General features: G+C 51.0%; 4 protein-coding genes across 4 annotated transcripts; 2 read left to right on the top strand and 2 right to left on the bottom strand.

The window, feature by feature from the left end:
* Positions 1 to 4,814: 4,814 nt before the first annotated feature.
* Positions 4,815 to 6,836, top strand: PG998_011114 (uncharacterized protein; the record flags this gene model as incomplete). The annotated part of the gene is made up of 6 exons (XM_066877930.1): positions 4,815 to 4,963; positions 5,024 to 5,157; positions 5,228 to 5,351; positions 5,419 to 5,625; positions 5,678 to 6,019; positions 6,071 to 6,836. The coding sequence occupies 6 exons, from the start codon at positions 4,815 to 4,817 to the stop codon at positions 6,834 to 6,836; spliced, it is 1,722 nt and encodes a 573-aa protein (XP_066726984.1).
* A 1,315-nt stretch (positions 6,837 to 8,151) lies between these two features.
* Positions 8,152 to 9,392, bottom strand: PG998_011115 (methyltransferase tdiE; the record flags this gene model as incomplete). The annotated part of the gene is made up of 4 exons (XM_066877931.1): positions 8,152 to 8,865; positions 8,960 to 9,036; positions 9,109 to 9,233; positions 9,307 to 9,392. The coding sequence occupies 4 exons, from the start codon at positions 9,390 to 9,392 to the stop codon at positions 8,152 to 8,154; spliced, it is 1,002 nt and encodes a 333-aa protein (XP_066726985.1).
* An 862-nt stretch (positions 9,393 to 10,254) lies between these two features.
* PG998_011116 (RTA1 like protein-domain-containing protein) lies at positions 10,255 to 11,366 on the bottom strand (the record flags this gene model as incomplete). The annotated part of the gene is made up of 2 exons (XM_066877932.1): positions 10,255 to 10,857; positions 10,932 to 11,366. The coding sequence occupies 2 exons, from the start codon at positions 11,364 to 11,366 to the stop codon at positions 10,255 to 10,257; spliced, it is 1,038 nt and encodes a 345-aa protein (XP_066726986.1).
* A 2,727-nt stretch (positions 11,367 to 14,093) lies between these two features.
* On the top strand, positions 14,094 to 16,325 carry PG998_011117 (bactericidal permeability-increasing protein; the record flags this gene model as incomplete). Its single annotated transcript, XM_066877933.1, has 1 exon — positions 14,094 to 16,325. One exon carries the CDS (start codon positions 14,094 to 14,096, stop codon positions 16,323 to 16,325), a length of 2,232 nt encoding a protein of 743 aa, XP_066726987.1.
* Positions 16,326 to 16,883: the final 558 nt, after the last annotated feature.

Raw genomic sequence — 16,883 nt, forward strand, 5'->3', positions numbered from 1 at the left:
CGCTTTTGCAAGAGTGATCGAGAATGAAGACGTACTAGAGTTAACCCAAAGTAAGCATGAAGGGTCAAAACCACAGCATCACCCCTCTCCTGATCACTCTCGATGAATTCACAATCAGGGGGGTTGCAGAATGAACGACAACTTGCCTAGAACGAACATATGCGCAAACTCCTTATATATCCAGAGACCCCTTAGGTCGTGAAAAGTGGTATTATCAGAAGAGCCTTCTCTATGGACAAGCCTTGGGGCTTTCAGAGGTCAGGCCGGATCAGAAGTGGCCTCTTTTAAAGCCAGAACAGAGCAACTGATTCGAAGATTCTGTTGTGCACCATATCGATAGTTACCAACTCGTAGACCTCTTCCCATGGTCAGCTACTTTGTTCTTCAAACGCGGCGTACACTGATCCATCAAGGGCGGTGAATTTGATGGGGTCGAGTAACAAACGATGCCACCCAACTAGAATAATGCTTGGGGGTACTTACGGGTGCTTTCCGCTTTGAAGCTATCATGCGAGTGCTGATTAGCTGGTATGGTCCGACGATCAAAGCCTTGCTTGCAAATGAAGGACAGAGGGTGTTGTTGGTGCTGATTGGCGATATTAATAGAAAGATGCAAATAGGCCAGGCCTTTACGCCCGTACATTCAAGGCCTCAAAGGATCGTGTACATGCAAGTAAGATAATAGTCCATTGGATAATAACCTAATCCCATTATCATGTTACCAAGTGTGATGGCCATGATGTCTGGGGTGATATGGTATCCCCAACCTTGGCCGAGCATGTGGCGTTTGACGCAGCGAACAGGAAGTCTGGGGAGGGTCGTGGCCGGCTAGGCCTTGGCTGTAACGGAATACAGCCACTACCACATCGTAAAGGATGAACCAGTAGTGGTGAAGCAATACAGTGGCATTTCCAGAGTAGCCTTCTTCAGAGTCGGTCTGGCCGCGTCATCTCTCCCGAAACCCGATATCAGACATCTGGCCGAAAGTCGGCAGATATTCCAAGAGACCAGCCTCATTCACTTAGTCAAAGCAAAGGAAAGACGGGTACGGCACAGGCCTATACTGGATGTCCCTGGTAATTGATACTGGTGAAGCGGCTAGTAGCGTGAATCCAATGCCCATCATCAACCTCAACAAAGCTATGGGCGGTGGGCTAGGACTATGTGAATATCGGATAACCACCGGCCCCCATGCTAACCGGATTCTACATTATCTGACCACCCTACCGATATGCCGGGGCGGATCCAACACTTCACCTTCTTCTTGGGTCGTGGGTCAAAATATGCGGAAGACAAGCCTAGATCTGTTGTTGCCAGCCACGCTGCGGTGTGCGGATTCCAAGGCTCCAAACGGTCTTTCGGATCGCGGGTAGGTAACTTAAAGTACTTTGGGAGCGCAGATTGGGTAATCAGGTACTTAGACAACCGATGTCTCCTTTCTAAGCACGGGATGCTGCATGCGGAACATATCCAATACAGCCTCCACAGCAGGAAGGGATGGACCTCAGGATTTGGGCGGCATGAAGGATCTCTTCTTTCTTCTTGGGCCGGCCGGTCTTTCTATGGGAGATGAGGCCGTGTAGCATGGCACAGGCTCTTAAGTGTTGTTGGAGGAACCTACTTTCTACAAGAGCCACCAACCTGCGTGCTATTTCAGTAGTGAAGGTTGAGCGGTTTTGCTGAGGAGTAACATGGCACAACACTTGTCGGTCTTGCCTCTGGTCGAAGGGGCTTGTTAGAAATCCACAGCGTGGAAAAGTGAAGTCAAAGAAGAACTAACCTACATGTTCACAGCTGCAGGCACAGGCACTGTTCATGTCAGTCAGCATCGGCTTTGCCCCTGAAGAATCGCAGCCAGTGCATGATCTGTAGATATTTCTTGTGTAAGGTTCGCATACTTTACGTGGTGTAAATTGAAATCTGTGTAGTTAAAACATTGCTACTTGAGCTTGAGATGTTGGTCTTCACAGCTGCCATCACCTGCAGGCAATGGCTCAAGAGACTTTACCACAATGAGAAGTCTCACATCATTTCGCCCAAGTTCAATGCTGCAATGTCCGTCAACCTTTCAGCTCCAAGATCAGGATTCTGCCAAATAAGCACTAAGGAATGAAGGAGCGGGTGTAAAACTCTCAGCTGGCGAACCGGATGGCAAACGCAATGCATGTTGAGCTGGTAAGATGTGTCCCTTCCAATGGAATGTTCTTTTTTGATCAACAAATCAGCAGTTTCCTACTCAATGTTCGTAGCATATGACTACGTGTAAAGAGCACCAGTGATGGCTTGTCAAAGACGGCAAGATCGAGAAAGCCTGACACTCACGATACCTGCCCCCATGCAATCACGCGCAGGCAGACATGAAGTGACAATGCACCCCGCCCGCTCTGTTTGACGAGGCCTGCATCCGCAGGATCTTGATATCACCAGGCGCATGTTTCCAATGCCACTATTGAAGACAGGGCGTTATGCTGCAATAGCAGCTCGGATCCTAGCCAACAAGTGTGAATCTACCCACAGGCTTTCCTGGTTTGTAGACTGGGGTGGTGTGTTACACGGGCTCACATCATCGTGAGACAAAACGACGAAACTGCTCATGCCAAGTCGAGTTAGGGACCAGCACGCATGTGGTTTGCAACAGAGAGTGTCACAATTTCGCCGGAAAGTCTCTCGAACAACGTAATGAGTTGGACAGGCACCTTTTACTGTTTAGTAGTCGGGGGTTCCGAGGCTCATGCCACTGACATTGCGATTCCTTTTGGATTTAGGCTCATGACTTCTCAACTGTCAAACCGGATGTATCCTTCTTGATGTTATGTGGATATAAGGAAAGAAGACATGCAGCTTATACATCGTACCGTCTCCAGCTATCTGATGTCTCGGGACCGTTCTGCATCATCCAGATAAAACAAAGAAAAGGCAAATCAGGGAGATGGGTAGCTGACATTTTCAGCAGAAATCCACTAGCAAGCCGTCCTCACCTTCCTCGGTCCGACCACCACATCGGCTCTTGCACGCGATTTGGGTAGGCATCTGGACGGGGCTGGGCTGTGGGAGGGCGGTGTGGCGCTCCCGTGAGCCTCAGGGATCACGTCTACCTTGTTTGGAGTTTGCTCTGTTGGCGGCAGCACAGCTACTTGGCGCAGATGTATTCCAGGACTATCATGCGGCTGGGCTTTGTCCGACGTCACACTCTCGGGTTCCCGCTTGATCTATTTCATCCAACTGATCCACGCATCATGCTTGACGGTAGTGATCATATCTGGCAGTCTGTTAATGTTGTGCCTCTTGGTCTTGAGCCACCCAATGCATATTGACATGCGGGTTCCTCTTCCTCGGGACACCTGTCTATGGGGGCCGGATCATGAGTGTTGTATTTCGTGGATTTCCTCGGTTTGCCATTCCACTCCAGCACATTGATATGAGGTATGGAGGTGGCACAACAAGACTCCGGGACTGTGAGTACAAGGGGTTACTTATCGAGCCAAGTCAACCTTGCACCTGTGGTCTGGGGTACTTTGGAGTGGCTCCACGGAGTATGGCAGGTCGTCAATCTGACATTAACCTGCTATTCTGCAGTTAGACAAGCAAAGAGCATGGAGACTATGCGCACACCTCCTCCAAGCTGGTATTTGCATGGAAGTACAAGGCAGAAACCCGATTGCGTTTCGCTTGCCTCCTAACATTGCTGCCCGGCCAAGCGGGGGCTTTCTCCATCCTATTCGTGCCTGAAAGCAGAAATCTTTGATGGGCAATATCAAGATAGGAGTTTGAATTGGTCACCCTTTAGCTAAGATATTCAATGGGCCAGTGCCATCATGATGGCTTTAAAGGCCGACGGTTAGAACCACCATTGCACTAACACTATCCCGAGCCACCCCTCCCTCGTCTCGGCCGGCTTCCATGTCTTGTCATACCTATCACAAGCATCCGCCATCAACTTTGCCTATTGCCTGTGATACGGGGCTTTCTGTGACAGACGGCTGTTTCTCTGGCTCGAAGTGCGAGGGGGCGCTTCGAACTGCCCTTGGCTGACTATGGACGTGTAGTTAGTGGTGTAGTACAAACTGGCATGCACATGGGCAGTTTGCGACGTTTGAATGCAGGCTTGCTTGTCTTGGTCCAGCCTGATTCATCTTGCAACAGCTATCTTCCCATGGCCTCACAGTACCGTTGTGCGTTTTATGATGATTTCCTATCCCCACGTTGGTGCTGGGCTGTCTCGGAAGCATGTATGGTCTTGCAACATGTCTTCCAGTCATGCACAGTCGATCCTTGAATACAATAGACTCTTAGCTGACCCGAGTGCTAGCTAGGCACGATAAAGTAACACGCTCTTACCCACTTGCTCATACTATTTGTCCCCCTTTAAGTTTGTCCGTTACCACAGTATAACCCAAGTACAAGCTTGTAGGCTTAAGCAAGAACGATCGAATTCAATTGGAAAACACTTCCTTGTAACAGACGGCACGCATCGACTTCCTAGAGTTGCAGGTGCCATCGTCACACTCCCTCTCGGGTCGCCCTTGCCCTCTCAGTACGGAGCAACTTGGCTCTGGAGTGATTGATTGCACCTGGCCTGACCTGACCTCGGAGCCTATTGTTCAACGACCTGAAGCCACGAGAGTCCCGGTTTTGCGTCGCCGAGTTTTGGATTTCTACTTAGCTGAGGCCAGTGGTGAATCCGCAGCTTGAACTCGGGACTCGGACCAGACCCACGAAGTACGGGTTTGTCAACAACAACGCTCTTGTCACCAAAAAATCTCCGAGTTATATTCCCTTCCGCTACCGAGTCCTGCAGGATACGATCATCCGCCATGCCGGCTCGATACGATGACACGGGTACGATGCCCAACCTAGCCCGAACTGACTCGATGGAAGAGAGACTCAACTCTTCAAACGCCAACGGAGACCATGACTATGGACGGTCCTTGAGTCCTCTGCGCCAGACTACGTTGGTTGCCATGTAATGCGCCCGCGATATGCACGCCTGCGGTCGCTCGATAATGCTAATATGTTTCCACAGTCTCCTCCTTGGATTGCTCTTCTCGAGCCTCGACGCCTCAATTGTGTCAACTTCTCTGGTCCCCATCTCAAGTGATCTGAACGATTTTATCATGGTCCCTTGGGTGGCGCTATCCTATCTTCTTGCGTATCTAGGTAAGCCTATAGCCGACACAGTCCAGCAAGACACAGGGGTGTGTGTATACTAAGGCTAGGATACATATAGGTTTTGCCGTCGCGTTTTCGAAATTGAGCGATATCTACGGTCGCCGCGCTCTGGTTGAGATCTCTTGGTTGTTGTTCGGCGGCTTCTCGCTAGGATGCGGCTTGGCCCAGAACATGACACAGCTGTATGTTGTTTTTCCGTGTCATCATTCAACGCCAACCCCCTTTCAAAGTTTCTAACAATTCGACAAGCATCGTATGTCGCGCATTCCAGGGAATCGGTGGCTCTGGCTTATATAGCCTCGCCCAAATCGGACTTTTCGAGGTCGGCCCAACACATTCGCCAGGTCTTTTGGGAGCTCTCATTGGCATGACTCTGGCAGTCTCGTTTGTTCTTGGCCCTGTTCTCGGTGGAACGATTTCGCACCTCGCCTCATGGAGATGGATATTCTTCGTCAAGTGAGTAATCTCTAAGGTCTTAATACTTCTCAAATTATTAACCAAGTTACAGTGTCCCCTTCAGCATCGTCGCGTTGGCTGGAATCTTACTTGCCTGGCCTAATCGCCATGGCTCGCGGTCGAGCATGACCGAAGCCTACAAGAAATTGGATCTACCAGGCATTCTCCTAGTTATTGGGGGTTCGACTTTGTTAGTCTTTTCTCTCCAGCAAGCAGGATCTTTTAGTATGAGCTGGGGCAGTCCTGTCATTGCCTCTACGTTGACTATCGCGGCGCTGTGTTGGGTAGCGTTTGCAGCCTGGGAGTACTTGCTCAACACTGAGCATTACATGGGAATTCAGCCCCTATTTTCGTCGAGGCTTGTCACCTTACGCCCATACATGGCATCCCTGCTGTAAGTTTTCCGACCTCTGAATCCTCTCAATGCCACTGACCATTTCCCAAGCTTCACTATGCTCACTGGGTTCATCTACCTCTCCATAATCATCATCCTACCGGAGCGATTTCAGATCATCAATGAACAAAACTCCTTGATGGCAGGTGTTCACCTTCTGCCGATGCTAGGCGCATGCGCGTTTGGGTCTTTCCTGGCTGGCGCTGTGTCGTCTAAGCAGAACAAAACTTCGGTCACCTTGATTGCTGCGGCATGCCTTCAACTTATTGGCGTCGGACTCCTTTCGACATTTTCTGAGGTTGGCAGCGCTGTGCAGCCACAATATGGCTATCAGGCCATATTTGGGCTTGGTGTTGGTCTGACGTTTGCGGCTGCCACGATGCTCACGTCGGTTCACGTAAGCCACGAAGACCTGGCCGTCGCGCAGGGTGCTATTGCTCAGGCTCGCGTCTTTGGGGGCGCAGTCGGCATCGCTGTTTGCAGCATCGTCTTCAACCAAGGAGTGAAGGACAAGCTGAGCAACCAGGTCGACGAGGCCTATTTGCAGTATTTGCGACAAAGTCCTGTGCTCAGCGCAAAGTTTCCACAAGAAATCCAGGGCAAAGTCCGAGAAGTCTACGCCGCTGCATTTGCAGACAACATGAAGATTTTCGTATTCATTGCGGCTGCAGGAGTGATGGCAGGTGTCTACACCTATCAGCGCCACCCGCCCCCTATGCCCCGCGCTCGCCAGGCGAACAAGGAGGCTTCGGAGACACCACGCGGAGCCCTGAGTGAGACAGAGCTCGAGGACATGTCTCATCACCAACGTCAATGATGAACAGGGAGAAACAGGACTGTATTGGCAGTTTTGATGTGCATGCATGCATTTAGGTGGCTCACTCTTTAAATCGGAGTTTGGACGTTGTTGGAGGTTCTCTGAATTTAGGTATTTTGTCGTCATTCGCAGCCGGATTCAAACGACCTTTAGCGGTAAGGTGGGATAAATGCTGCAAAATATGCGTGCTTGTAGAGGTACTGTTGCAGCAAATCAAGGGGATATTTGTTTTGTGTTGCAGACATAACCCCTCAAGATGGCAGGGTTCGACCAGTTCTAGACGAGGATATCTCCAAGGACATTTGTAAAACTGAGAGCTTTGTTGTACATAGGCAAACATCCATGCTAGCTACATTCCTGTCCGTTCGCATACAAATGTAAAAACTCGATAACCACATGTGATACTCATCGCCGACGATCCAGAAGCTGGTGGCCTAGCGCTCATATAATCCAGGGACACGAGACCTTCTATTCACTGTTTCGTCTCCATCGTGTAGGATGACAGCATGTAGATATCATCGAGTGGCAAGTAAAGTCGTCATTTGGACAATCGTGATTCCATGTGTACAGAGCTCATCGCCAGTCAATTCTGCAGGCAGAAATGCAAGTAAGGGCGCACATCGATCAAGTAGAGAAAGTCTTTGAGGTAACGTGGGTTGCAGTTGCCCCTGTTGTATGGCGGCATGTCTTTAGCTGCCATTCGTCATAATATACGCATCTAGGTATATCCATGCGAGGAGGCAGGCTTGAGGTGCTTGATGCCTGCGGGACTGTGTAACCCGGCGGCGTGAGCGGTAGGCATATATATATATGCGCACGCCCTGACATTTGAGCCAGCGGTGTTCCTCCATTTTCACATCTAGGCCAATGGATACAACCCAGGTTATTTAATGCAAAAACTATTATCAGAATTGTTATTGTAATACAGGTCATGATAAACGTCGCGTCTCTTGAGCTTTATGTATCTACGGAGTAGGGCGGTGCGCACCCTACTCTACGTAGAACTCCCCCTATCTGAGAGGTTTCTCAATTATTTCGTTCCTATCATGGAGTCGTATCCCTGGACTTGCGTTGTAGCTCAGTTGACCTCGGCAGGGGCTTTGGCCGAGTTTACTGGGCGGCCGCCTGGCTTACGGCCGTATACAACATGGCTTTTCAGAAGATGTATCAGCAACAATGACATAGACTTTCTTTCTAATCAATACAGCGACAGAAACCCACATCTAAGCCGCTCGCAATGGTTCAGATTTGGGATGACTGGATATTATAGAAAATGAATAACGGGAGAGAAGGGGCCAGGAGGATCATGCTTTACTCACACGGGGGAATAAGCCTTGATTTTGGGGTCGTTGAGGTCACGTTTCGCCCGTACCAGAAACTCGTCCAGTCGGTCCTTGGACCAACCCAGCTTGGTCATGAAGATTCGCGTCGTGACGCTCTCGAGGACGCCCGTCTGAATCTGGCCCAAGAACCACGTGCCCAGCGTCTTCTCCTTGGGGTCGGCGGGCCACCAGGGATTACTAGGCCAGCGGAGGACGACCTCGGTGACCTCCTCGAAGCCGACAGCGCGCATCCAGGCCGCGTACCGTGGCACGTTGTCCCAGCGCATGCCGACCGAGGCCAGGGCGCCGTGGATCTCATTCTGGATCACTTTCAGGGTGGTGCCCTCGATGCTGCCGTCCTCGGAGGTCTGCAGGTTCAGGTCCTGCATCTCGAACCAGCCGCCTGGCCGCAGCGCGTCGAAGGCCTTGCGGAAAATTTCCTCGGGCCGCTTGAAGCACGTCGCGCACGCGCGCCCGTGAATATAGTCAAACGGCCGCGAGAACAACCATTCGTCCTCGGCGTCGTCGATCTGGAACTCGCAGTTCTGCGGCACACTAGTTCGTGGGTCTGTCAATGTTTTTTCTCGTTTATTTTTTTCTTCTTCCGCGGGTTTGGCACCTGTTTGGGGTTGGCTTACTATTCTGGCTGTATAGGCGACAGGTCTGTACCTATCACTACAGCGGTTGGATATGCCTCCGCTGTTCAGCTATCAGCTAAAATTGGCCGAATGCTATTGAAAGGGGCGATGTGTTACCGAAATCCATTGCCCAGATCCCTGAACCAGTTGCGATATCAAGGACATAGTGAGGTGACGGCCCTATCGGTGCTAGGTGAAGATTGCCATCAAGAGTGATCTCCCACATCTTGTGCTGTATATCTGTTACCACGTCAGGGGCTCGTCGCTCGAATTCGAGGATTCATTATCACATGGCACACAAGAACGGCTTACCCAGTCTATTTAGCTCGGCTTCGTCGTTTGGAAGAAGATACTTCCCATCTTTGTAGGAATGGTATGTTCTGCCGTTCTCCTCTAGCCGCTCTGCGACGCTCGAAGTCATCGAGTACGTTGACGTCCTGAGGCACGCAGTAAGTCATGGAATCAAAGTATTAATTTCATTCCGACAGGGACCAAAACGCATCCTCTTACCTTGAACTGCCCATTTCGATGGCGGAATCATTGTCGGTGCTGTAGAAAGTTTCCTCGGCCTCTGTGTCGTGGTCCACCTCCATCATGGTTGCGTCCTGCATCAGTAGTCCAGCTTTCGGAGCTCACAGAGGCTAGGTGTTTCGGGATCTCACGGTGCCGGCGGTTTTTGTCCTGTTTTCTGGGGTCACTACTGGAGAGTGGAGGGAGGAGCAGTTTACACGAGGTCTATATGTAAACAGCCAGGTTCCCTTCCAAGAGAAGTATTTGTGGACGGCTAGGAATAGTGCTACTCCCGAATTGCTTTTTATCTTGTTGGGCAGCAGCGCTCTATCTTACGGTTCCTGCAGCAAACGCAGCGATAAACCTGTGCCATGCGATGCGTTTATTCTTCCGTTTCGTGAGTGTCGCCCAGATCGCCGCTACACGCTGCGCTAACCAAGGGATGGGGGCCCCCTCACCTGTCCGCCTGCCAGCGGTGCATTGCATGTTGCGCTACTGGGAACGTAGAGCGCTGCAATGTAAGCGGCCACGCCGGAGAAAGAGGGCACATGGAGTTGGCGGTAGGTGTAACATGGAGAATTGTAGACCTGTGACACTGCGCAACTGTAAACTGCCTGTTCTAGTTCTACATATTGGTTTGCCGAGCTGCGATTCATGCAAATGCTTCGGTGTCAGGTCCGGAGCAACGAGGTAATGGGATTGGCTGCGTGTCTGCCTGGGGATTCCCAAAACCAAGGTCGCGGGTCGCGGGTCAGATCCCCCCACGTGGACTGGACAAGATGGCACACGTCACTTTCGAGCAATCGTCGGATCACAAAAGACTGCAGAAATTGATGAGCTACACTGTACTTGCAAGCTCCCTCTCAAACCCAAACCACCGAACTTGCTTCTGGGGAACACCGTTTATCGATTCGGGTCCGTTTTCCACACTGCCCATATCGCGCTGCCTCATTTCATCTCAATCGTGATATCTCCGTTCTTCTCAAGGTCGCCAGGTTCTGCCCGCATCAGTGGGTTGGTGTCGTGAGTGACGGCCGCAGTAGATATGGCGCCCCCTTTCCCATCTTTTGCGGGGCCATCCATCATCTCGCCGAAGCAAACAGCAGGATGGAAAATATTCAGAGCCAAACACGCCACTGATATCATGGTTCCCTCCATGCCGTAGTAGAGACCCTGCTCGGCCATCAGCTCGCCAGTCCAGCCGCCACTGAGCTCGACAACACGGAACGTGCTGCGCCAGAGGATGGCGAGGGTGGCTACCGCGAGAGCCACAAGGCAGGCCCGGAACTTGAAGGAGTTACGGATCTTGACGACGGCAGGATTCTGGTTAAGAGCTGCGCCGTCCCCGACTTCCTGGACCCGACGGTGCGTGCGCAGGGCAAAGTCAGCCGTTAGTGCCATGAAGACGGCAATCGTAGTAACCTGAAAACCCAGGCCGGTCATCATGATGTTGCTGCCAGGAGCCTTGTCGTCACCGGTATGCGAGGCAATAGAGGCGAGGGCACCGCCCACCGCCTGGAGCATCAAGGAGATGCCATCGCATGGAATGAACTACGCAACACCATTAGCTGTCTTGCCATTATGCATATCGCCATGGGTAGGCGCTTTCGTTCAATATTACTCACAATCATAGGGTACTGCTTCGGCTTCAGCCTTGAGTTCTCGGGTCCGAAGATGCATACAATCCTCTGGAGGCAGAAGTAGATACCGGCGGCCAGGAAGGCCGGGCCAATGGTGAGGCATATGATTTGCACAAGAAACCCATCTTCATCCCACTGGTTCTCCCAGCTCATGATTCGACCAGCATATCCCAGGACCTCACAGATAAGACCAAGGCACATGGCCAGGGTGAAAGACAGGGCCCGTCGTGTCTTGATGTACACGCCGAGAAAGCCGACGAGGCTCAACGAAAAGATGATGAGAAACAGGACGTTGGGCGCTAAGTCAATCCGGTACATGTAATAGGACCGATCATACCTGCAAATGTCCGGTGTGCAATATCGAAAAGGGACAACTATTGGCAGCTTGAAAGCAGGCCCCTTGGCTGCCGGCATGCTCATTGCCAAATTTTAGACGGAGAAGGGCCGTAAATATGAGGGGCTGGAGAAGATGGTTACAATGGTTTCGGGTTGGGAGCGAGAGAGAGAAGGGGGAGGGAAGGGGGGGAGAGGGAGGGAGAGAGAGAGAGAGAGAGAGAGAGATTCATAACTCTTGTTTACCATTCTCAAGACTGCTATGAGATGAACACTGAATTCAGCCATGAGGCCATCCGGGTTGGGCCTGGGTGGGCATCTGGTAAGCGCGGCTCGCAAGGTGAATCGACAATCTTTGACGAGTCGAGTTGAGGATATGACTGCTCCAGGAGGGTGAGCATGCCGGTTTGCTCTTGGACCAATAGGGTCGCCGAGTTGTGACTTACTCCCTCAATGCTGCGAGTGTTTGAGCCGAAACTGGAAGTGTGGCGTGTATATGGTTCTGGCTAACGCGAGCGTCTTTTGGTGTTCCGCCTGTTATGCTGTATCCTCGCTGTCTACAACCTACCTTATGGGCAACAGTCGACTTACTGCTCGCTGTCGTGACCTGTGGGTGTGATGTTGCGATGAGATATCGCTCCTGGCAGGCAGCTTGCTCGGCGGGCTTGAATGCGATTCATCTCATCAAGTAGCGGAGCAACATTGTGATCTCTCAAATACATCAAATAGATATGAGTGTAGCTCTTAAGGAGGAACTACCCAAGCCACTTAGGCCTCGCTTGAAGCTGACCAAATGACCAAAGAGCCCTTGAAGACATGAATAGCACCTTCAGGACCTGCATCCCAGATGCTCACTTGTTAGCCCGAATTCAGGGTCCTTGGATGGTGAGGAGAAATGTACCCAACATTACTTTTCACCTTATATTCAATGCCACGCGTCGGTGGGTAGAAAACTGGATTTGCGACCAAACAGATTTCTAAACCACACTTATATTCAAGACCACCGCCGTACCAGAGCACATATCTCATATGTGCCTGGTAGACTAGAGAGCCTTGTTTGATAATGGCCGTATGCCTCTATTCATCTCGTCGCAATCTTTTTGTTATACAACTATTCTTAGGCAAGAAAGGCAGTGACATATTATCAGTATGCAATTCCTCAATATCTTCGTCCAGTACTGCCGGGCTGGACCTGATGATGCCTATGTAGAGTTATTCGAAAGAACCTAACGATCCCTCTCATATCAAAAGCATGGTTGGGTTTATACATCACAACCATATATAGTGTCGCAAGCTGTAGCCAGCAGCCAATTGATGGGTCGGTGGTTGTGGCTTCCGTGCAAACAGCGAGCACTATCCACTTGCCATGACTTAAGGGAAGCCACTACGTCGGATGTAGTTGCTTGAGGCACTTGCAATCAGTGCCAGGTAAGCTCGCTGGCCAATGAGAAAAACCACCTGCCTCATTTTGGCTGGGTAATTGTCGTGGGTCCGCCATGGGCACAGCGTGTAGTAGTAGCTGCCTGGATCAGCCAACCCCACCGGGGTTTTCGAAAATGGTATAAATACCTGACCTCTCTCCCTCCAGCTCAGTTTCCTTTCTTCCTTTCTTCTTCATACTTACCTTGCTGGGGCTTGGGGAGATCAAGTATTCCCTGGGCCAGGTTGAGGAACCTGCATTGCACAGCGCGGCGTTCTCTCTTCCTATACTATCGTTCGCGATCGTATTCGGTGGAATTTTTGTTGTCTATTCTGCTTCATGCAGTCCATCTTTTCATTGTGAACTGGTGCTTCGCGCATCGTCACGAGGAAGAGGGCCATCAATGATTCGATGCGTTTTGTGCTCAGGGCCGATCCAGTTGTGTGCGTGCTGTTTAATGCTTTTCGTACTCGTTCTAATTCGACAAGATGTCGCATGAAGCAATCTTTGTCAGTGTATTTGCCTAATGCATGCCACTGCAGGGCAAATCCGATTGGTGTTCAAAATCAGGTATTCTGGTCATGACTGCGTGAGATTGGTCTCGTTCCTTGCAACTGTTCGATCACAACCATCGAATATGTTTGGGGGGATTCTTTCCCGCTCTTATCTGTTCCTGAGCCGTGTGATAACCTCTACCACGACACGACGATGGATTGCCTGATGCTGTCCAACATTCCTGGGAATGGAATTATCAAGAATCACAGCTGGACGGGTCGTGACTGTTACCTTGTGAATATGGGTCTTTTCTTTCTTTTTCATTTGTCGATGATCGCACGGGACAGGCTTTCCAGAACCAGAACCCAAATGAGCACTTCTCCCCGGGCAATTATGACGGACCAAATTAGATCCTTGCAAGTTTGAAGGGCCACAACTCACGAAGATGATCACGCCGTCAAATCGGTGAAGCTATGTGGGATCAAGCAGTTGACGCCTGGTAATCGAGGTTGATCCTTACCTAGTCGTATCCAATGTCGCCTCGGATAGATCTATGGACTGAATGGAATTTGCTCTTGATATCAATATAGGTTACATGTTTGGTAGCTGCTATCCCATCCAGCTAGCGGATTCAAGTTAGATACCGAGATGCTACGCGAGGATTGCAACCCGGCCAGCCAATTAACTCCGCCCTGGCGACGCTACCAGTTTGAGAGTTGAGCCACTTGCCGACGAAGTACGTCATTGTGAGACCTACAGCTTGCAGCTGTCGAACTGCATGTGCTACCACAACGCGCCCACTTGTCAACATCCGCCATGTAATGATCTCTCAACCTAGGCATCTCCAACTGATAATAATGCGATAACCGGATATTCTTGTCTCGTTCGGATCTTTCAATATGATGTCTTCTTGTTTTGGCTGGGGCAATGGCAGCGACGCCGAGCGCGAGCCTCTGCTACCGCAATATGAACAGGATACGCATCTTCAGCGCGAATTGCAGCGCAAGCTCCACAGCTATCAGATGATCCGGGCCCTGACTCGAGGTTACATGCCCAGCACCGAACAAGCCATCATCAACTTGCGCACGCTTATGGCAGCCGATGTTCTCAACCCCGACAACCCAGACTTATCAGACAGCGGCCAGAGGTTGGTGCGCCTCACCAAGCAGTGGCTCCACCAGTTCATCGCGCTTCTGCAAAACAAGAACAGCCAGGACCAATTACAGGACCTCATCTGGTTCCTGACCAAGAGCAGAATCTCAGTAGATATCGCAGATTTACAGGCTCGAGCGCAGAAGTCCAAGGCCAAGGCCGATGCCGCCGCTGCCTACAAAAGCCTACAAACCGTTGGATCGCTGCTGTTCACCAACCGTGACTTCCGTGTTTTCCTTGGCGACCTCAGCGTTGTGGGCCGGGAGATATTCAAGGACTCAGCATTCGCTTTGAGCTCTGCCGCTGAACAAGCCGGCAAGCAACTTGAACCCTCTGCCAAAGAGCAGGCAGACGTTGCGAAGGCAGGTGGGCCGGCGACAAATGGCAAGACGCCGTCAGGGGAGGAGCTACAAGGCGGTGTGGAGGATGTCGCTGACATCGTGGCAGCAAAGAGCAAAGATGTTGCCCAAGCTGCCGTAGAGAGCGCAGAAGACAAGCTATCGGGAGATGAGGGCAAGAACCTACTCAAGCGGCTGCAGCAAGTTGTTGTCAACCTTCGAAAGCGCACAGATTATTCGGAGTCAGTTTCCACACTCGGTCTCCTCATTAAGCGTTATGCCATGGTCTACTCCCGGGCTGCCGAGGAGATTGCTGAGGTTGCTCAGGACGATGTCCATGAAAACCAGGAAACCGACCGTGCCATGAAGAATATCTGGGCCTTTGTCACGAGCTTTGGCGACAAGAAAGAGTGGACCAGGTGCGAAGAGCTCTTCAAGAAGGTCATGGCTCACAAGGACAAGGACCCGGAATTCGAACACTTCATGCAGGAGCTCGGCGATAGCCTGCAGCAACTCTTGACCGATCCCGAGTTTTTCAACAATGCTGACGAGAAATTGAAACAACTGCGGAAGGAGAGCGAGAAGGTTGGGACCGAGGGCAGTCTGCGCCATGATGCCGACGAGCTCCTGCAGCAATTATCAGTCACCTACCAGAGTATTCTCAGGGACGAGGATATCCACAGCCTGATGACAACTTCCATGCGCATTTTCGGCGTCTTATCGCCGACTAACACTGCTACCAATCCCGACCTGATTCAAGATGCACTGAGCGTGTTTGTTCCGCTGGCGATATCTGCTATTCAGTACTTGCCTATCCCACGACTGGAAGTTAGCACACCGCAGATTGATCTGCTACTAGAGAATCTGATTGTCGAGCCGGGTAAGACTGTCAACCATACATCATTCCTACCCTACAGGCTGAAGGTAGAGAACTACAACGATTTCGAGATTCGCAAGGCACGATTCCGCACCGCTACAAGCACGACAAATTTGCTACTAATCAAGATCGATGGCCTCTCTTGCCGCGCGGATGAAATGGGGTTCTGGCTGCGCGCGCATAGCGGATTACTCCGTCTTGCCGACCAGGGAATTGCCGGGTTCGCCCTGGACGAGCGCGGTATCGATATCCACCTTGAGGTCGAGGTCTGCCGTGAGCGCTTGGAACAGATCTTAACGCTGAAAGCAGTACGGGTTCGTGTGCACAAGCTCAACTACAGTCTCAAGAAGAGCAAATTCTCGTGGATAGGCTGGCTCATCAAGCCCCTTCTCCGGCCAATACTAAAGGCAACTATGGAGGTCCAGATGGCGTCTGCTATCGGCGACTTTCTCCACGCCGCCAACCGCGAGCTCCTGTACGCCAGAGAGAGGCTGCGAGCCACTAGGATCTCGAACCCCAACGACCTGATGACATTCCTGAAAGCAGTAGCCACGAGGATACTGCCTGAGGAAGACCCCGATCTGTACACGCGAGTGGGCGTCGATGAGCCGGGTAAGGGCGTCTTTAAGGGCATCTACACTCCTGCCAGTGTCGCAAAGCTGTGGCACGAAGAGGCGGAGCAAGCGAAGGACAGGGTTGAAGAGTACGAGATTGGTGGTTGGAGAAATGAGGTCTTTGATACCCATGTGCGAAATATGGTTTGATGGACGCGCACGGCACGGCTTTGGCATTGTTGTTGCGGTTTTACGGAGTACTAAGAAAAACTCACAAGCCTCTCCACCCGCCCTGTTACGTCATTTGGAGCTTGTTTGCTATTGGCGTTGATGGGATTTGTACTTCCTAATAAATTGACATGGAATTAGCAATCAACGGTGCACCGAACATCCTTATCCCAAAAAGGAGCTCTGGGATGAGATTTTGACTACATTACTCTTTCAATCTTAATAAGTCCCTAATGCTGAAGCTGACCGATTCTGTTCCCACCATTTTCAGCATGCCAATGCAACTACAAATCACATACATACATGCATACACACACATAATATACAACATATGCCTTTTGCACTTGGTGAGCTTGCATCGCATTTCCGAATCGAGCCAAGAACACTATCCAAAGAATAACTGAGATGGAGCAATCCAGTGTTCTGAAATGGAGATGCTCTCCTGACCTATGCACCTATGGTTTCGGACGGATGTCGAGAGGGTTGGAATATTTTTTTCTTGCCCTTTCTTCATTCTTTCTAGAACTCCTCTAGAAGGAC

This window comes from Apiospora kogelbergensis (assembly GCF_038363985.1).
Source record: "Apiospora kogelbergensis strain CBS 113332 chromosome Unknown utg000007l_segment0_segment0, whole genome shotgun sequence".
NCBI classification, from domain to species: Eukaryota; Fungi; Ascomycota; class Sordariomycetes; order Amphisphaeriales; family Apiosporaceae; genus Apiospora; species Apiospora kogelbergensis.